General features: G+C 44.3%; 1 protein-coding gene and 1 pseudogene across 1 annotated transcript in view; one reads left to right on the top strand and one right to left on the bottom strand.

Annotated features, from left to right (window-relative positions):
* Positions 1-19,907, bottom strand: part of LOC144888162 (uncharacterized) — a gene marked incomplete at its 5' end in the record, with an annotated part of 30,821 nt that extends 10,914 nt beyond the window's left edge. The window contains 5 exons of the mRNA XM_078769574.1: positions 10,755-10,871; positions 15,384-15,470; positions 15,694-16,275; positions 18,263-18,316; positions 19,842-19,907. Coding sequence (XP_078625700.1) covers positions 10,755-10,871; positions 15,384-15,470; positions 15,694-16,275; positions 18,263-18,316; positions 19,842-19,907 — 906 coding nt within the window. The remainder of the gene's footprint in view (positions 1-10,754; positions 10,872-15,383; positions 15,471-15,693; positions 16,276-18,262; positions 18,317-19,841) is intronic.
* Positions 10,890-15,208, top strand: LOC144889370 (uncharacterized; annotated as a pseudogene).
* Positions 19,908-20,000: the final 93 nt, after the last annotated feature.

Here is a 20,000-nt window from a genome sequence, read left to right as displayed (position 1 = left end):
GCCGCCAGGTTGGTTCTGGTCACGTGGTTATCTTGCCGTTCAAGTACAGTACGTATCTCTGTCGTATAGCGCTGCATTTTTGTTTTCGCATTTTTGGTTATTTCGGAAAATTTCATGTTCATGTCGAACATTTCATGTTCATGTTCATGTTTTCATGTTCATGCCATGCCAGGCCACAACATGTTCAGAGTGCCGGCGATAGCTCGCCTTCTCTTTTGTGGAAAACACGGTGAGATCCTTAACATCCAACAACTAATGGGACGCAAACGGGGCGCCCAGTTTAGCGGTACACACATTGATGAATCACCCTGCCTGTGATTCACGCCATGACAGGTTATAGCTGGGTCGGGATTCAAACCCAGGCTGGACAGTTTAGACTTTAGAGTCAAGTGTGCGTACCTCCAGTCCAGGCCATCCTGCCAACTTGTATGCTGCATACAGGTGAAATATAAAGCGCGAGATATTTTTATATATACTGTATATTTTTTTAAAAATTGGTGTGGTTTTTGGCGGGCTGGAACGGATTAATAGCATTTCAATGCATTTCAATGGGGAAATTTGATTTGAGATACGAGCAATTTGAGTTACGAGCTCGGTCACGGAACGAATTAAACTCGTAAGTCAAGGTTCCACTGTACTAGATATCACCGGGTGGCGATATACGATACACATTCACATGGAGAATTTGGGTCTTGTGGAAGGTACCCTCAGGCAACATACAAAATTTGGTTTGATTTGATTCAGTCGCTTTTTAGTTTTTGAAGCATATATAAATAAACTAGCTGAGGTACCCGGCTTCGCCCGGGTTGAATAAGAATAATACAAATATATGATGAAAAGAACATGTATATTTTAGAGCAATATCACAGTACATTTCCTACATGACGTTTTGTCAATTTTCAATTTCTCAAAAACCTCTTGGTATACAACATTTCTGGTTTTCTTACTTGGTGCCAAGACATAAAGATTGCTTGGTTTTTCCAACCCTCGAGCAGCCCACATACAGCTGGCCATGGGAAGTACCCGGCATTGCCGGACGGGGGAAGGGAGGGGAGGGGGAAGGGGAGGGGGAAGGGGAGGGGGAAGGGGAGGGGAGGGGAGGAGAGGGTGGGGAGGGGGAGGGGAGAAGAGGGGGGGAGGGGAGAAGAGGGGGGGAGGGGGAGAAGATGGGGGGAGGGGAGAAGAGGAGAAGAGGGGGGGATGGGAGAAGAGGGGGGGAGGGGAGAAGAGGAGGGGAGGGGAGAAGAGGAGGGGGGAGGGGAGAAGAGGCGGGGTGGTGGGAGAAGAGGGGGGGAGGGGAGAAGAGGAGGGGAGGGGAGAAGAGGAGGGGAGGGGAGAAGAGGAGGGGAGGGGAGAAGAGGAGGGGAGGGGAGAAGAGGAGGGGAGGGAGAAGAGGAGGGGAGGGGAGAAGAGGAGGGGAGGGGAGAAGAGGAGGGAGGGGAGGGGAGAAGAGGAGGGGAGCGGAGGGGAGAAGAGGAGGGGAGGGGAGAAGAGGAGGGGAGGGGAGAAGAGGGGGGGAGGGGAGAAGAGGGGGAGGGGAGAAGAGGGGGGAGGGGGAGGAGGAGGAGGAGAGGAGAGAAGTGGGGGGGGTGGGGAGGGGGGAGGGGGAGGGGGAAGGGGGAGGGGAGCTGTGAGGGGAGAAGGGGAGGGGGTAGGGTGGAGGGGTAGGGTGGAGGGGGAGGGGAGGGGGAGGGGGAAAGGGAGGGGCATGGGGGGAAGGGAGGGGGAGGAGAGGGGGAGGGGAGGAGGGAGTGGAGGGGGATGGGGGAGGGGGGAGGGAGAAAGGGGAAGGGGAGGGGGAGGGGAGAAGAGGGGGGAGGGGAGAAGAGGGGAGGGGGAGGAGGAGAGGAGAGGAGAGGGGGAGATGGGGAGGGGGAGGGAGGAGGGGGAGGGGGAGGGAGGAGGGGGAGGGAGGAGGGGGAGATGGGGAGGGGAGGGGGAGGGAGGAGGAGCAAGGGGGGATGGGAGGAGGGAGGGGGAGGGGAGGGGGGAGGGGAGGGGAGGGGAGAGGGGGAGGGGTAAGGGGAGGGGAGGGGAGGAGGGAGGGGGGAAAGGGAGGGCCATGGGGGGGAAGGGAGGGAGGGGGGAGTGGAGGGGGAGGGGGAGGTGGGAGGGGGAGGGGGGAGTGGAGGGGGAGGGGGGAGTGGAGGGGGAGGGGGAGGGAGAAAGGAGGGAGAAAGGGGGGAGGGGGAGGGGAGGGGGAAGGGGTAGGGGGGAAGGGGTAGGGTGAGGAGCAGGGGAGAAGGGGAGGGGGTAGGGAGGAGGGGAGGAGGAGGGGAGGGGGTAGGGGGAAAGGGAGGGTCATGGGGGGAAGGGAGGGGAGGGGGGAGGGGGAGAGGAGGGGGGAGTGGAGGGGTAGGGGAGGGTGGAGGGGAGGGGGGAGGGTGGAGTGGAGGGGGAGGGGGGAGGGAGAAAGGGGGAGGGGGAGGGGGAGGGAGAAAGGGGGGAGGGGGAGGGGGAGGGTGGAAGGGGTAGGGGGAAGGGGGAAGGTGTAGGGGGAGGGGGAGGGGGAGGGGGGAGGGGGAGTCAAGTCGGAAGTCATTGTCGTCAATTGAATGTCGCATTTATTTTTTATTCCCTGTCAAATGGCATTGGTCCCGCATTCCGAACCCGGTAGGCGGAAGTCATTGTCGGCAAAGTTGAAAAATTAACGTTACGAAATACGCTGATGACGTCATAATTTTAAAACCCGAAGGTTTTTTTTAACATTTAAGGTGTGCTGTAGTTGCTCTGGGACGTAATGGTTCCGAATATGAAGTTGAAAAATTAACGTTCCGAAAAACGCTGATGACGTCATAATTTTAAAACGCGACGTTTTAATTTTTTTCGTTGAGATTTTATTCGAATTCGAATGCCATTAAATTTCAACTGTTGGAAACAATAATTATTTCAATTTCCAACAGTTGAAATAATTATTGTTTCCAACAGTTGAAATTTAATGGCATTCGAATTTGAATAAAATCTCAACTACCATTTATTCGTTCTTGGCGTGAAAAAATGGCGCGCATTTTGTCATTATGTGCGACTTTACGTCACTCCTACGGACGTGAAAACATTTGTTTTCCTTAAAAATATATTTAAAATAAATACAATAGTACATAAATTAACAATAAAAGAAGCTAAAAAAAAAATTAAAAATACAATAAAAAGCACATTGAAAAAATATAAATATGTACGTACAGTATACTGTACGTACGCGCAACCTCGGGATCGGAAAGGGGCAATAGTGCCGCCACAAACTACACCATGGAATTGCAGCTGGCGCGGTTTTTTAAACCATTGATAACACACACACACACACACACACACACACCCCTCCAAACACACACACACCCCTCCAAACACACACACACACACCCCTCCAAACACACACACACACACCCCTCCAAACACACACACCCCTCCAAACACACACACACACCCCTCCAAACACACACACACACCCCTCCAAACACACACACACACACCCCCCTCCAAACACACACACACACCCCCCTCCAAACACACACACACACCCCTCCAAACACACACACACACCCCTCCAAACACACACACCCCTCCAAACACACACCCCCCTACACACACACACATCCCCCCTACACACACACACATCCCCCCCTGCACACACACACATCCCCCCCTACACACACACACACATCCCCCCCTGCACACACACACATCCCCCCCTACACACACACACACACACACATCCCCCCCTACACACACACACATCCCTCCACCCCATCCATGTAAAAAAATATTTTCGTTTAATTAACGATATCTGCCACCCGTCGAAGAACGTCATACCGTGGCATGACGTCATCCGTGGCCCGTGCCGTATGTCAGCGGAAGAACGAAGCATGATTGTCACCAAATTTATTGTGGTATTTTGTTAACTCATCCAAGGCAATACGACAATCGAAATCCGATTTGAAATCGGAGCCAAATTGACGCCGTAAGGTCTGCCTGCACGTGTGGATATTTTACCTGTGGAAGATTTCACTTTGGAAATGCGACCAATTTAAAATGTTAGATTTTGAATAACTTCGTCATTTTAAATCGGATTTCCACAAAATAAAGGTCACCATTGCTTGCAGATACCTCTCTTTCTCCTTAAAATTGAAGACAGGATGAACTTCAGAGCGAGAAATAAGCCGAGGCGGCGGAGAGTTTTACAATGTTATTTTCCAATGTAAATGACAATATCGTGTAGTTTTACGAAAATTCATCAGAATTTGCCCAGATTTGTTGCATTCGAATGTTAACACCCTCTAGCGACTGCCAAATCCGAAGACAATTTAATTTCGAGCTACCCTTAGCTCGTGAGGTGGTTATGTCACATGGCCTGGTCAAAAAAAAGTGTTCTGGATCTTCTTCTTCAGGCAATAACTTCTAGTTTCCAGACCGTACATCCAATCATCTTGAGATTTTGCACACTTGTTACTCTTCATGACTTCTACTACAGCATGAAGTTTCACGTCGATCAATAAAGCGATTCAAGAGATATCCATTTTTAAAAAAATATTTTCGTTTAATTAACGATATCTGCCAAACCACGTGACCTATCGCAAATTCTAAAATGACATTTTAGTAGACTGGCATGCTGAACAGATCTGTGAATTTTCTCCTCGATTGGATCAAAAATGAGGGAGGAGCTAGGTTTTAAAGGTTCATGCTTAAAAACGTCATAACTCTGAAACCATGTCGGATGATGTCGTGCTCGCTGACTTTTTTGTTCGTCATGGGTATGCGATTCTGCTTGCAAAGTTTGGCCTCGATCTGTTCAGCCGTTGCAGAGAAAAAGGGGTTTTCGTGTTTTCACGAAAAACAATATGGCGGCCGAACCACGTGACCTGCGACGTCATAATTACCATTAAAATAATCTACAGACCAAGTCCCTCCTATGGTGAAAATTTTATCTCAATCGGCCCTATTATTGCAGAGAAAATGTTTTTCAAAGGAAATTAAAACTTAAAATGGCAATAGCACTGGGAGACGTGGCCTGGAAGGACAAAATGGTGTGTTTCTTCTTCTTTGAACAATAAAGACAGCTTCGCGACCGTACATCCAATCATCTTGAAATTTTGCACACTTGTTCCGCTTGATGAGAGCTACATTGCATTAAAAATTCAAGTCGATACATGCAGTGGTTCAAGAGTTACAAGCTTTTTAAAATTTAACTTCCATTATTTATTGCGGCCAAACCATGTGACTTATCAAAACGTCTCAAGTAACGATGAAACACCCCCCCATGAGGAACATTTGTGTAACGTTTCCACTCGATATCTCCACAAATTATGGAGGTGATACCATTTTTAGTTCGAGCTTTAAAACATCATAACTCTGAAACCATGTGTCGGATGAGGTCGTGCTCGCTGACTTTTTTGTTCGTCATGGGTATGCGAATACGCATGCCAAGATTGGGCTCGATCCGTTCAGCCGTTGGAGAAAAAGGGTTTTTTGTGTTTTTTCACGAAAAACAAGATGGCGACCGAACCATGCGACGTATGACTTCGAAATTTTTTGAAAAGTTTTTTTCCATGAAGCATCTGGGAAAAAAATCCCATTTTTGGGGGAGAAAATTTTTTGTTTGACGAATTCTTACCTCTTAACGTTAGCATTTTTAATATACTCGATACACGTCTTTTGTTCCCATTGAAGAGTTCTTTAGAATGAGCCATTCCTCAAATTTTTCCATTGAGCCGTTGCGGAGATAGAGGGGAAAAGTTGAATTTGTTTTACAAGATGGCGCCAACACCACGTGACCTATGACGTCATAATTAGCATGAAAAAATTATAGAAGCCGAGAGGATCATTTGATGAAAATTTCCTGTCAATCCGACCAGCGGTTGCCGAGAACATTAATTATGAAGTTTTCGGAGGTGCAAAATAGGGCGGAAGAATAATAATAATAATAATAATAATAATAATAATAATAATAACTCTAGCAGTAATAATAGGTTACTCTCCATTTCATGGAGAGTAAACCTAATAATAAAAACTCGCAGTAATAATAGGTTACTCCCCATTTCATGGAGAGTAAACCTAACAAGTCAGGAGACGACGATGGTTCACGAGCGAGCGGTATTCAATGACAAAGGATGGACGGACTGTAACCGAAACAGGCCCGGACAAGCCAGGCCGGAAATGTCAAAACGAAGGTTACTGACCTTGAAATGAGATAGAAAATAATGTATAATCAGTTATGACGTTAGTTAGCTTCACAATACCGAAAATTCAGTGAAAAATGAAATGGGGGGGAAGGAAAAAAAACAATCGAGCACCGTGGGGCTAAACACGACATTGGCCTAACCAAATACCAAAACCCGTCAGATTCCACCAAACTCCTCGGAGAAGATGTAGCTTGAACTCGATTACCCCCTAAAAAGACATCTTTTTCAGGCGTGGCTCCGCCCACAATGGGCGCAATACGCCCACTCTCGGCAGGACAAAACTAGATCATGATAATTATCAACCTCCACCCAAGTTTCATCAAGATCGGATGATATCGGGTAGTTATGCTGCGGACGGACACACACCACACACCACACACACACTAAAATCAAGTGGTCACTTGATAACTCGAGAACCAATAAAACTAAAATGGCTCTCGGTGGAGCGATACCTTCGTAAGACTCTCGGTGGAGCGTAAGTTTACGTTTTGATCACACCAATAGGCCGCATCTATATCCAGACCCGAAACAAAATCGAATGGGCTTGTTCTCGTCACCGAACCAACTCATAAACCTTTTTTTTTGTATCATAAACGGTCCAAAACCTTTTGATACATCATGCAGTATATCGTTTTTGCCCCATCTCAATGAAGAATTGCTTAGAAAATTAAAAAATTCTTGCATCCGGATCCAGATCTTCACCAAATTCTAATCAAATCCATTCGTCCTTGTGACACACCCAACCGAAACTCCAAATTTCATACGAACGCGTCCACAACCTTTTGAGATATCCTGCTCACATACAGACAAATGTAAAAACAACCTCCATCCACCTTGGGTGGCAGAGATTTAAAAAAATAGGGGCAACAATACCCCTGGGCGCTCACCTGGCAGAATAAAGCAGGATACTACACCGACTAAAGGTATTCCAAACAGTATCGCAGCATTTTAAAGCAATTTCAATGGTTGCTCGGGAACAGTGCAGCATGGACAATAGTAACATAATCGTAAGACTTTAAACAAACAAGCGTTACGCCTAGGTCCCCCGTCGTTGAAGTGATGCGAGTTGACAAAGTGGAAGACGCAAGGCGGCCATCTTGGATTTTGACGTGGCGACCCAATTTTCAATAGCGTTCTCCCTTATGCGTAGATACACCCACACACCAGATTAGAAGTTAGTAGTTCGTTTATTTTACAAGATATTTCACTCACAAGGTTAAGACATATATATGGTGGCGGCCATCTTGGGTTTTGACGTGGCGACCCAATTTTCAATAGCGTTCGTCCTTATGCCTAGATACACCCACACACCAGATTAGAAGTTGGTACTTCGCTTATTTTTCAAGATATTCCACTCACAAGGTTCAAACATACATGGCGTTGGCCATCTTGGATTTTGACGTGGAGACCCAATTTTCAATAACGTTCTTCCTTGTGCCTCGATACACCCACACACCAGATTAGAAGTTGTAGACTATAAGCTAAGGGGGTTGGTCGGTACCATACAGATGGAGTAAGGCTCATTGTGATTTTTAGCAAGATATATGTCCCTAGATACGAAAAAAAAGTGATAGCAGTGTATAACTCTCGGCCATCTCTGTGTTATCACCCGAAATATTATTATACGCCTGCTTCGCTTCACCAAAAAATGTGATATTTGCTAAAATTGGAATAAATATATGTTTTTAAGGACCACAGAGTGCCAATAATTTGCATACTGGATGCCAACTAATATAATAATAGAAAATAGAACATTTGTGGGGGTCATTTATCAAAATATTGATATGACAAAAAATATGTTAAATTTAGTGGAAAAGTGGTCGAAATCGCTTCGAGTTCAGAATTCACATTGTACGTTTTTGTCAATATTTCAAAAATGAAAACTCCCAGAGTAACATTTGACCCCTCAAAATCTTCGCAAGGAACCACTGCATTGGAATATATCATTACTTTGTAATATGGTGGTTGTTTGGGGCACATATTTTGGCAAAGTTCAAAATATGTTCAACCATACCCCCTAATTTTGATATTTTGGAACGAAACATAGCTTTTGAACATTTTAGGTTTATTCGTCTACTACTTTTGGTATCTCAGTGTAATTTTTGGTATTAGCTAGTATCCTAAAGTAGGTTTGTAACATCAGCTACATTATATTTCACAATGCATGCAAACTTGCTCCACACTCTAGGTTTATCATGATCTCTCGAACAAATACGCCTTGTTATTATACAGTATTATTACCAATCAATTTTTAACACAATTGACACAGATTACAGGCATTTAAAACACATACTAAATAATGCTTATAAATTGAACCTAACAATTTAGTTGGGTTTTGAGCCAATGACAAAAGGAAATAACAACTTAGTTGGGTAATACAGATGCAAATACAGTAATGTTTAACCCTTTAGCACCTATAATATCAAAATTAGGGGGTATGGTTGAACATATTTTGAACTTTGCCAAAATATGTGCCCCAAACAACCACCATATTACAAAGTAATGATGTATTCCAATGCAGTGGTTCCTTGCGAAGATTTTGAGGGGTCAAATGTTACTCTGGGAGTTTTCATTTTTGAAATATTGACAAAAATGTACAATGTGAATTCTGAACTCGAAGCGATTTCGACCACTTTTTCACTAAATTTAACATATTTTTTGTCATATCAATATTTTGATAAATGACCCCCACAAATGTTCTATTTTCTATTACTATATTAGTTGGCATCCAGTATGCAAATTATTGGCACTCTGTGGTCCTTAAAAACATATATTTATTCCAATTTTAGCAAATATCACATTTTTTGGTGAAGCGAAGCAGGCGTATAATAATATTTCGGGTGATAACACAGAGATGGCCGAGAGTTATACACTGCTATCACTTTTTTTTCATATCTAGGGACATATATCTTGCTAAAAATCACAATGAGCCTTACTCCATCTGTATGGTACCGACCGGTCAATTTGGGGGGTCTGGCTCATAGCCTATTAGTAGTTTGCTTATTTTTAAAGATATTCCGCTCAAGGTTCAGACATGCATGGTGTCAGGCATACATGGTGGCGGCCATCTTGGATTTTGACGTGGGTTGCACCCACACACCAAATTAGAATTCGGTCCTTCGCTTACGCACGGACGGACGCCCGGACACACGGGAAAACCATAGTCCCCCTTTAGCTCCGCGGTGCGACGGGGGACAACAAATTAGATCATACCTATATTGCTTCCCCCACCCAACCCAAAACGCTCATCACCGATTTTTCTAATGTCGTGAACAAACATTGGTACATCACAGGTGATGAAGGTTGTGGTCAAGTTTCATCAAAATTGTGTGTGTAATTTCAGACAACAGGCATTTTAAGGCCATTTTCCCTGCTAGAATATATATGAATGAATGATCGTTTTAAGGCCATTTTCCCCGCTAGAGCAGGGGTTAGCCTTGCGGGCCCCATGACAATCATGGTTCCCTGTTTGAGGCGACGTTTTTATGGCCGGATGCCATTCCTGACGCCAACCCTTGGTCACCTCTTACGATGCGCAGGGATACGGTGTACCTATTCTAAACCGGGGTACACACCGGGATCATTCATCCCAGCAAGCTGGTACTCAATTTGCCGACCTCGGAAGGATGACAGGCTGAGTCAACCCCCTGGCGTTAATTCAGCGATCGATCGGGATTCGAACCCAGGATCCTAGGATCCCAAGCCGGCACCCTAACCACTAAGCCAACACCAGACTTTTCCCTGATAGAGCTAGGGAAAAAAAATTTGAACAAAAGAAAAAAAAGCGAACAACATTTTTTTTTTTTTCCCCCTGCTAGAGCTGCTACAACAAGCGTTACGCCTAGGTCCCCCATCGTTGAAGTGATGCGAGTTGACAAAGTGGAAGACGCAAGGCGGCCATCTTGGATTTTGACGTGGCGACCCAATTTTCAATAGCGTTCTTCCTTATGCCTGGATACACCCACACACCAGATTAGAAGTTGGTACTTCGCTTATTTTTCAAGATATTCTGCTCACAATGTTCAGACATGTACATGGTGGTGGCCATCTTGGATTTTGACGTGGCGACCCAATTTTCAATAGCGTTCTTCCTTATGCCTGGATACACCCACACACCAGATTAGAAGTTGGTACTTCGCTTATTTTTCAAGATATTCCGCTCACAGGGTTCAGACATACATGGCAGCGGCCATCTTGGATTTTGACGTGGGTTGCACCCACACACCAAATTAGAATTTGGTCCTTCGCTTACGCACGCACGCACGGGAAAACCATAGTCCCCCTTTCGCTCCGTGGTGCGACGGGGGACAAAAAATTCCGGAGAGAGAAAATACATATTTTGGGAGACAACCCGTGGTGGACCCCCTCAGGGCCCAATTTTTTAATGGCATGAACAAACTTGAGCTGCAACATAACAAATATAATTTGTGCCAAGTTTGCTCACAATCCCATCAGCAGTTTCGGAGAAAAAGTTGCAAGTGTTTACGGACTGACGACGCGCCATCACATAAGCTCCTCAGAACTATGTTCAAGGTGAGCTAAAATTTAAGGGAATTAAAATGATTGAAAATCTGTAAGCACCTCGCCCTCCAGATTTATCTCGTTGCAGCATATCCATCATCTCTCGCAGCAACTGTTCCTTTGGGTTGTCCTTGGGTGGCTTTCTGTTGCTCCGTCCACCCTCACGTGCACCAGGGCCTAGTGAAAAAGTGTAACATGAAGAGGGGAATGTCTTGTCAATGGATTTTGGAAGCAACAAAGAAAGGGAGAGAACACGACAAAGAAAGGGAGAGAACACGACAAAGAAAGGGAGAGAACACGACAAAGAAAGGGAGAGAACACGACAAAGAAAGGGAGAGAACACGACAAAGAAAGGGAGAGAACACGACAAAGAAAGGGAGAGAACACGACAAAGAAAGGGAGAGAACACGACAAAGAAAGGGAGAGAACACGACAAAGAAAGGGAGAGAACACGACAAAGAAAGGGAGAGAACACGACAAAGAAAGGGAGAGAACACGACAAAGAAAGGGAGAGAACAAGAGAAAAAGGGAAAACAAGAGAAAAAGGGAAAACAAGAGAAAAAGGGAAAACAAGAGAAAAAGGGAAAACAAGAGAAAGGGAAAACAAGAGAAAGAAAGGTAAAACGAGAGAAAGAAAGGGAAAACGAGGGAAAGAAAGGGAAAACGAGGGAAAGAAAGGGAAAACGAGGAAAAGAAAGGGAAAACGAGGAAAAGAAAGGGAAAACGAGGAAAAGAAAGGGAAAACGAGGAAAAGAAAGGGAAAACGAGGAAAAGAAAGGGAAAACGAGGAAAAGAAAGGGAAAACGAGGAAAAGAAAGGGAAAACGAGGAAAAGAAAGGGAAAACGAGAGAAAGAAAGGGAAAACGAGAGAAAGAAAGGGAAAACGAGAGAAAGAAAGGGAAAACGAGAGAAAGAAAGGGAAAACGAGAGAAAGAAAGGGAAAACGAGAGAAAGAAAGGGAAAACGAGAGAAAGAAAGGGAAAACGAGAGAAAGAAAGGGAAAGCGATAGAAAGAAAGGGAAAACGAGAGAAAGAAAGGGAAAACGAGAGAAAGAAAGGGAAAACGATAGAAAAAGGGAAAACTAGAGAGAAAGGGAAAACGAAAGAAAAGGGAAAACAAGAGAAAAGGGAAAACGAGAGAAAAGGGAAAACGAGAGAAAGAAAGGGAAAACGAGAGAAAAGGGAAAACGAGAGAAAGAAAGGGAAAACGAGAGAAAGAAAGGGAAAACAAGAGAAAGAAAGGGAAAAGAGAAAGAAAGGGAAAACAAGAGAAAGAAAGGGAAAACGAGAGAAAGAAAGGGAAAACGAGAAAAAGAAAGGGAAAACGAGAGAAAGAAAGGGAAAACGATAGAAAGAAAGGGAAAACGATAGAAAGAAAGGGAAAACGAGAGAAAAAGGGAAAACGAGAGAAAAAGGGAAAACGAGAGAGAAAGGGCAAACTAGAGAAAAGGGAAAACGAAAGAAAGGGAAAACGAGAGAAAAGGGAAAACAAGAGAAAAGGGAAAACGAGAGAAAAGGGAAAACGAGAGAAAGAAAGGTAAAACGAGAGAAAGAAAGGGAAAACGAGAGAAAGAAAGGGAAAACGAGAGAAAGAAAGGGAAAACGAGAGAAAGAAAGGGAAAACGGGAGAAAGAAAGGGAAAACGAGAAAAAGAAAGGGAAAACGAGAGAAAGAAAGGGAAAACGATAGAAAGAAAGGGAAAACGATAGAAAGGGAAAACGATAGAAAGAAAGGGAAAACGAGAGAAAAAGGGAAAACGAGAGAGAAAGGGCAAACTAGAGAAAAGGGAAAACGAAAGAAAGGGAAAACGAGAGAAAAGGGAAAACAAGAGAAAAGGGAAAACGAGAGAAAAGGGAAAACGAGAGAAAAGGGAAAACGAGAGAAAAAGCGAGGACACGACAAAGAAAGGGAGAGAACACGACAAAGAAAGGGAGAGAACACGACAAAGAAAGGGAGAGAACACGACAAAGAAAGGGAGAGAACACGACAAAGAAAGGGAGAGAACACGACAAAGGGAGAGAACACGACAAAGGGAGAGAACACGACAAAGGGAGAGAACACGACAAAGGGAGAGAACACGACAAAGGGAGAGAACACGACAAAGGGAGAGAACACGACAAAGGGAGAGAACACGACAAAGAAAGGGAGAGAACACGACAAAGAAAGGGAGAGAACACAACAAAGAAAGGGAGAGAACACAACAAAGAAAGGGAGAGAACACGACAAAGAAAGGGAGAGAACACGACAAAGAAAGGGAGAGAACACGACAAAGAAAGGGAGAGAACACGACAAAGAAAGGGAGAGAACACGACAAAGAAAGGGAGAGAACACGACAAAGAAAGGGAGAGAACACGACAAGGAAAGGGAGAGAACACGACAAAAAGGGAGAGAACACGACAAAGAAAGGGAGAGAACACGACAAAGAAAGGGAGAGAACACGACAAAGAAAGGGAGAGAACACGACAAGGAAAGGGAGAGAACACGACAAGGAAAGGGAGAGAACACGACAAGGAAAGGGAGAGAACACGACAAGGAAAGGGAGAGAACACGACAAGGAAAGGGAGAGAACACGACAAGGAAAGGGAGAGAACACGACAAGGAAAGGGAGAGAACACGACAAGGAAAGGGAGAGAACACGACAAGGAAAGGGAGAGAACACGACGAGGAAAGGGAGAGAACACGACAAGGAAAGGGAGAGAACACGACAAGGAAAGGGAGAGAACACGACAAAGAAAGGGAGAGAACACGACAAAGAAAGGGAGAGAAGAGAAAGAAAGGGAGAGAAGAAGACAAAGAAAGGGAGAGAACACGGCAAAGAAAGGGAGAGAACACGACAAAGAAAGGGAGAGAACAAGAGAAAGAAAGGGAGAGAACACGACAAAGAAAGGGAGAGAACAAGAGAAAGAAAGGGAGAGAACACGGCAAAGAAAGGGAGAGAACACGACAAAGAAAGGGAGAGAACACGACAAAGAAAGGGAGAGCACACGACAAAGAAAGGGAGAGCACACGACAAAGAAAGGGAGAGCACACGACAAAGAAAGGGAGAGCACACAACAAAGAAAGGGAGAGAACACGACAAAGAAAGGGAGAGCACACGACAAAGAAAGGGAGAGCACACGACAAAGAAAGGGAGAGAACACGACAAAGAAAGGGAGAGAACACGACAAAGAAAGGGAGAGAACACGACAAAGAAAGGGAGAGAACACGACAAAGAAAGGGAGAGAACACGACAAAGAAAGGGAGAGAACAAGACAAAGAAAGGGAGAGAACACGGCAAAGAAAGGGAGAGAACACGACAAAGAAAGGGAGAGAACACGACAAAGAAAGGGAGAGCACACGACAAAGAAAGGGAGAGCACACGACAAAGAAAGGGAGAGCACACGACAAAGAAAGGGAGAGCACACGACAAAGAAAGGGAGAGCACACGACAAAGAAAGGGAGAGCACACGACAAAGAAAGGGAGAGAACACGACAAAGAAAGGGAGAGAACACGACAAAGAAAGGGAGAGAACACGACAAAGAAAGGGAGAGAACACGACAAAGAAAGGGAGAGAACACGACAAAGAAAGGGAGAGAACACGACAAAGAAAGGGAGAGAACACGACAAAGAAAGGGAGAGAACGCGACAAAGAAAGGGAGAGAACGCGACAAAGAAAGGGCGAGAACGCGACAAAGAAAGGGAGAGAACACGACAAAGAAAGGGAGAGAACACGACAAAGAAAGGGAGAGAACACGACAAAGAAAGGGAGAGAACACGAGAAAAAAAGGAAGAACAAGAGGAAGAAAGGGAAAACAAGAGAAAGAAGGAGAACAAGAGAAAGAAGGAGAACAAGAGAAAGAAGGAGAACAAGAGGAAGAAGGAGAACAAAAGAAAGAAGGAGAACAAGAGGAAGAAGGAGAACAAAAGAAAGAAAGAAAACAAAAGAAAGAAAGAACAAACCAAAAGAAAGAACAAACCAAAAGAAAGAACAAACCAAAAGAAAGAGAACAAACCAAAAGAAAAAGAACAAACCAAAAGAAAAAGAACAAACCAAAAGAAAGAAGGAACAAACCAAAAGAAAGAAGGAACAAACCAAAAAAGAAATAACAAACCAAAAGAAAGAAATAACAAACCAAAAGAAAGAAAGAACAAACCAAAAGAAAGAAAGAACAAAACAAAAGAAAGAAAGAACCAAAAGAAAGAAAGAACCAAAAGAAAGAAAGAACAAAACAAAAGAAAGAACAAAACAAAAGGAAAGAAAGAACAAAAGGAAAGAGAACAAAAGAAGGAAAGAACAAAAGAAGGAAAGAACAAAAGAAGGAAAGAGAACAAAAGAAGGAAAGAGAACAAAAGAAGGAAAGAGAACAAAAGAAGGAAAGAGAACAAAAGAAGGAAAGAGAACAAAAGAAGGAAAGAGAACAAAAGAAGGAAAGAGAACAAAAGAAGGAAAGAGAACAAAAGGAAAGAACAAAAGACAGAGATAACGAGAGACAGGGAGAACGAGAGACGGACAGAGCAAGTGATAGAGGGATAGAGAGAACAAAAGAACAAAAGAAAGAGCACAAACAAAAGAGAAACAGAGCACCAACAAAAGAAAGAGCACAAACAAAAGAAAGAGGGGAAAGCACACTAACAAAAAAGAAGGAACCAGAGGTGGACAGAGGGAAAAAAAAAAAAGATGGATTTTGATCAGGCAGCCCTTAACTCACCACTGGGGTCATGCCCTCTGTGTCGATTGGCCAACAAATCCACTACATCTCGCAGCAGTTCAGTAGCCTCAGCTGGAGGTTCATCTTCTAAAATTGGAACAAGACAAAATAAAAATAAAAAACACCTCATTTCCAATAAGGCGATGACATGTCATCCATCCTTGCCTAACAAAAAAAAAAGAAAAAAAAAAAGGAATGTGCATAACAATGCAGTTGCTACCAATTAGTAGCAGCAATAGTAGTGCTGTATTAGAAAAATAAATAAAAAATATGGAAAACTACTTCAAACCTTTTTCTTTCATTCACTTACCATGTGACCTTTCATTGCGCATTCCTCCACCACCATAACCGCTGCGACGGCCATCATCACCACCACGTGAGCCTCTCCTCTCGTAGCCATAGCGGCCTTCATTGCTGCCTCTCCGGTCACCATCACCATCGTCACCGTCACCAAGAGGTCGTTTGCGCCCATAGTTATCACCCCCTCGATGAGAACCACTGCTGTCACGATCAGGTCCTCCATGCGCCGCAAAAGACCTTTGGCCACCAAATCCTTGTTGGCCTGACTGATAGTAATCAGACTTTCGAGCACCAAAGCGACCCTGATTTTCTCCACCGTCGTCAAAGCCATAAGGCTTTCGGCCAGCCTTGCCTCCAGTCCCTTGTGTTTCCACATTGCCTTCACTCCCATAATGGAAGATCAAACGGCCAGATGGCCCCATTTCTGGTTCAGGACCTTCCTCTCGTCTTCGTAAAAGACCACCGCCGCCGCTGCCACCACTGCTGCCGCCGCCACCACCACCACCACCACCACCAGCTCCTTGCCTTCCGTAATTATAGCTCCTATCTCCTCCAACACCACCACCACCACCACCACCACCACCACGATAGCCTTGAGGAAAATTGGAACCCAGAAACATTTTTAAGACCTTGTTTTTCTGCATTTGGTTTGCTTTTCTCAGAGTATATTTAGACAAATCAAAAGATCCTTCATCCAAAGACTAAAATGAATGTACTTATCAAGACGCATACCCATAGAAAAACTTTGTGATACTGACTGGTACAAAACAAATGTTCAAATATCAAAGATGGCTGCCAAACCACGTGACCTATGACATCTTTTTCAAACAATGTGCGACAGTGCTGTTAGATATTTGTAAAATTTCGCATCGATAGGGTGAGTGGTTTCAGAGATATAATTATTTAATATTTTCGTTCAATCCAATATGGTTGCCAAACCATGTGACCTATGATGCCATAAATTTAATATTTCAACACAAATGGGTCATAGATCATGTGCATGCAATTTCAGATACTAGCAACGGTACCCGCCCCATGGGCAGGGCTTCAATTGGGAAGCCAAAATGAAAATGCAAAATATCAGAAATTGAAGGCTTTTTTTTATTTTAAACGATTCATATAAACATCCGTTGAATCATATCACACGCAAATCATCAAAATCTAAACAGTACATGGCGCGCATTTTGAAAAAAGATTGAATTCTGCAAAACGGAAGCAGCCGCTACACGTCTTTCTCAGTCGCACGTTTATGTGTGAAGAGTGCGCGCCGAATCTGTAACACGGAAGCGGCCGCTACACCTGTTTCTCAGTCGCTTTGCACACGCTACCATGTTAGATCGGAGCTGCACGTTTATATAGGACGAGTTCGTCAGGAGTCGATCTACTCTCTCTTGGTACGTAGAATAAACAGTATTTGTAGAATTTCAACAAAAGCCACATCACTGTTCATATCGGTAAATATTATTCCATATTGTTTGGAAAAACTGGAAAACTTGGAAAAACAATATAGCCTATTTTACTCCCAGGGGTCCCAGGAATACCCACCCAAAATATCCTTGCGATCGGTTGAGCCGTTTTTGCGGTACCTTCGAACGGACGGACATTTGGTGAATTATAGTAAGATTTGGGATAAGGAATTTGATTAAAACATTTGACAGGTATACCACTTCGCCTATGTCATCATTATCATGCTTTTGTTCCTTATTGGAAGTACTTGACAATGTGGCCGAGTTTCAAAAAATTCCCATTCCGTGGTTTCCAAGAAATAAAAAAAAAGGCTACCAATTGCTAAAATTAAATTGCTAAAACTAAAAAATTGCGAAAAAAATTGTTCATATTGCTAGATGGAATAATATTCAGTATTTAGTGGCAGAAATAGAGATCGAGGTGGCTTTAATCAAAGGTTGCTGCCATACCACGTGACCAATGACCTCACAATTGTCATAAAAAAATTCAGCAAGGGTCACTCCTACCCTGATGGTTTCGTCTCAATCGGACATGGTTGCTGAGAAAAACGAGGTTTAGCCCGTACGGACAACCCGAAAACATAATGCCTCCGGCCACCGAACTAAAAATAACTAGAACGGTACTCAGCAGAGAGCATACCTACGCCTGGTAGGTCATCTATCTATAATTCCACTAATCTCTGTGTGTGTGTGTGTGTGTATGTGTGTATGTGTGTATGTCTGTGTGTTTGTCTGTGACCGCTGTTTCTCGACAACCACGGGTCCGATATACTTGAAACTTGCCAGGTATATTGCTGGGGACCCGAGGATGTGCCTTTTCAAGGTTTCATATTAATCGGACAAGTAGTTACCGAGCTATGGCGATTTCTTTACCAAACTCCGCAAGCCGTTCGCTTTGGACCAAACCATTTCATGTAAATAGAGGGGGGGGATTGTCACCGTACTCGCAAGCCGTTCGCTTTCCGTTTACGCAAGCCGTTCGCTGGACCAAACCATTTCATGTAAATAGAGGGGGGGGATATAATTTTATGCTTATGCACGGGCACGTCCGGGCACGGGCACAGGATATATAGTACGGGCATGCCCTAGTATCACTCAATGGTGAAGAATCACTTAAAAAATTAAACTGATTGATCCGGATATTCGCCAAAATTGAATCTATTCTTCCTTGTCACACACACACACACACACACACACACACACACACACACACACACACACACACACACACACACACACACACACACACACACACACACACACACACACACACACACACACACACACACACACACACACACACACACACACACACACACACACACACACACACACACACACACACACACACACACACACACACACACACACACACACACACACACACACACACACACACACACACACACACACACACACACACACACACACACACACACACACACACACACACACACACACACACACACACACACACACACACACACACACACACACACACACACACACACACACACACACACACACACACACACACACACACACACACACACACACACACACACACACACACACACACACACACACACACACACACACACACACACACACACACACACACACACACACACACACACACACACACACACACACACACACACACACACACACACACACACACACACACACACACACACACACACACACACACACACACACACACACACACACACACACACACACACACACACACACACACACACACACACACACACACACACACACACACACACACACACACACACACACACACACACACACACACACACACACACACACACACACACACACACACACACACACACACACACACACACACACACACACACACACACACACACACACACACACACACACACACACACACACACACACACACACACACACACACACACACACACACACACACACACACACACACACACACACACACACACACACACACACACACACACACACACACACACACACACACACACACACACACACACACACACACACACACACACACACACACACACACACACACACACACACACACACACACACACACACACACAACCTGTCCAACAAGTTTCGTCCAAATCCATTCATAACTTTGAGATATCCTGGTATGTATCGTTTTTGGCCCTATCTCCCCCCCCAATGGTGAAGAATCACTTAAAATATAAAATAATTCTCATAACCGAATCCATACTTAGATCTTCACCAAAATCGAAACGATTCGTCCTTGTCAGACATCCAACCGGCTCACCAAGTTTCGTCCAAATCCGTCCACAACTTTTTGACATATCCTGCTATGATCGTTTTTGGCCCCATCTGCCAATGGTGAAGAATCACTTAAAAAATTTTTACTAGCCGGATCCGAATCCGGATCTTCACCAAAATCTAATAATTCGTCCTCGTCACACACGCTACATGTCTGCCCAATTTCGTCCGAATCCGTCCACAACGTTTTCAGATATTTTGTTCACAGACAAACGGACAGACGGACAGACAGGGGTGAAAACATAACCTCCATCCACCTTTAGAGGCAGAGGTAAAAATCGGACAATATGGTGTATATCTTATTTGTAACTCGACCCAATCTTGACTTTTTTCTGCAATTTACCACAGGAACAATACCTACTACCTCTCAGAAGCAAATTGTGGTGGTCAATAATATGATAACTGTCAATCAGTGGTTTCACCATTTGCACTATTACACATGCACAAACACAAATTGCAAATTCTCTCCCCACCCTCACAGGTGGTGTTTGTTTTTGTCGTGTCCAGTGACCCGAACCCCACC

Source organism: Myxine glutinosa, unplaced genomic scaffold (genome assembly GCF_964187855.1).
Source record: "Myxine glutinosa unplaced genomic scaffold, kmMyxGlut1.1 SCAFFOLD_3171, whole genome shotgun sequence".
In the NCBI taxonomy this organism is placed as follows: Eukaryota; Metazoa; Chordata; class Myxini; order Myxiniformes; family Myxinidae; genus Myxine; species Myxine glutinosa.
Note: the sequence above shows the minus strand (reverse complement) of the source record. Positions and strands in the feature narration are given on the sequence as shown.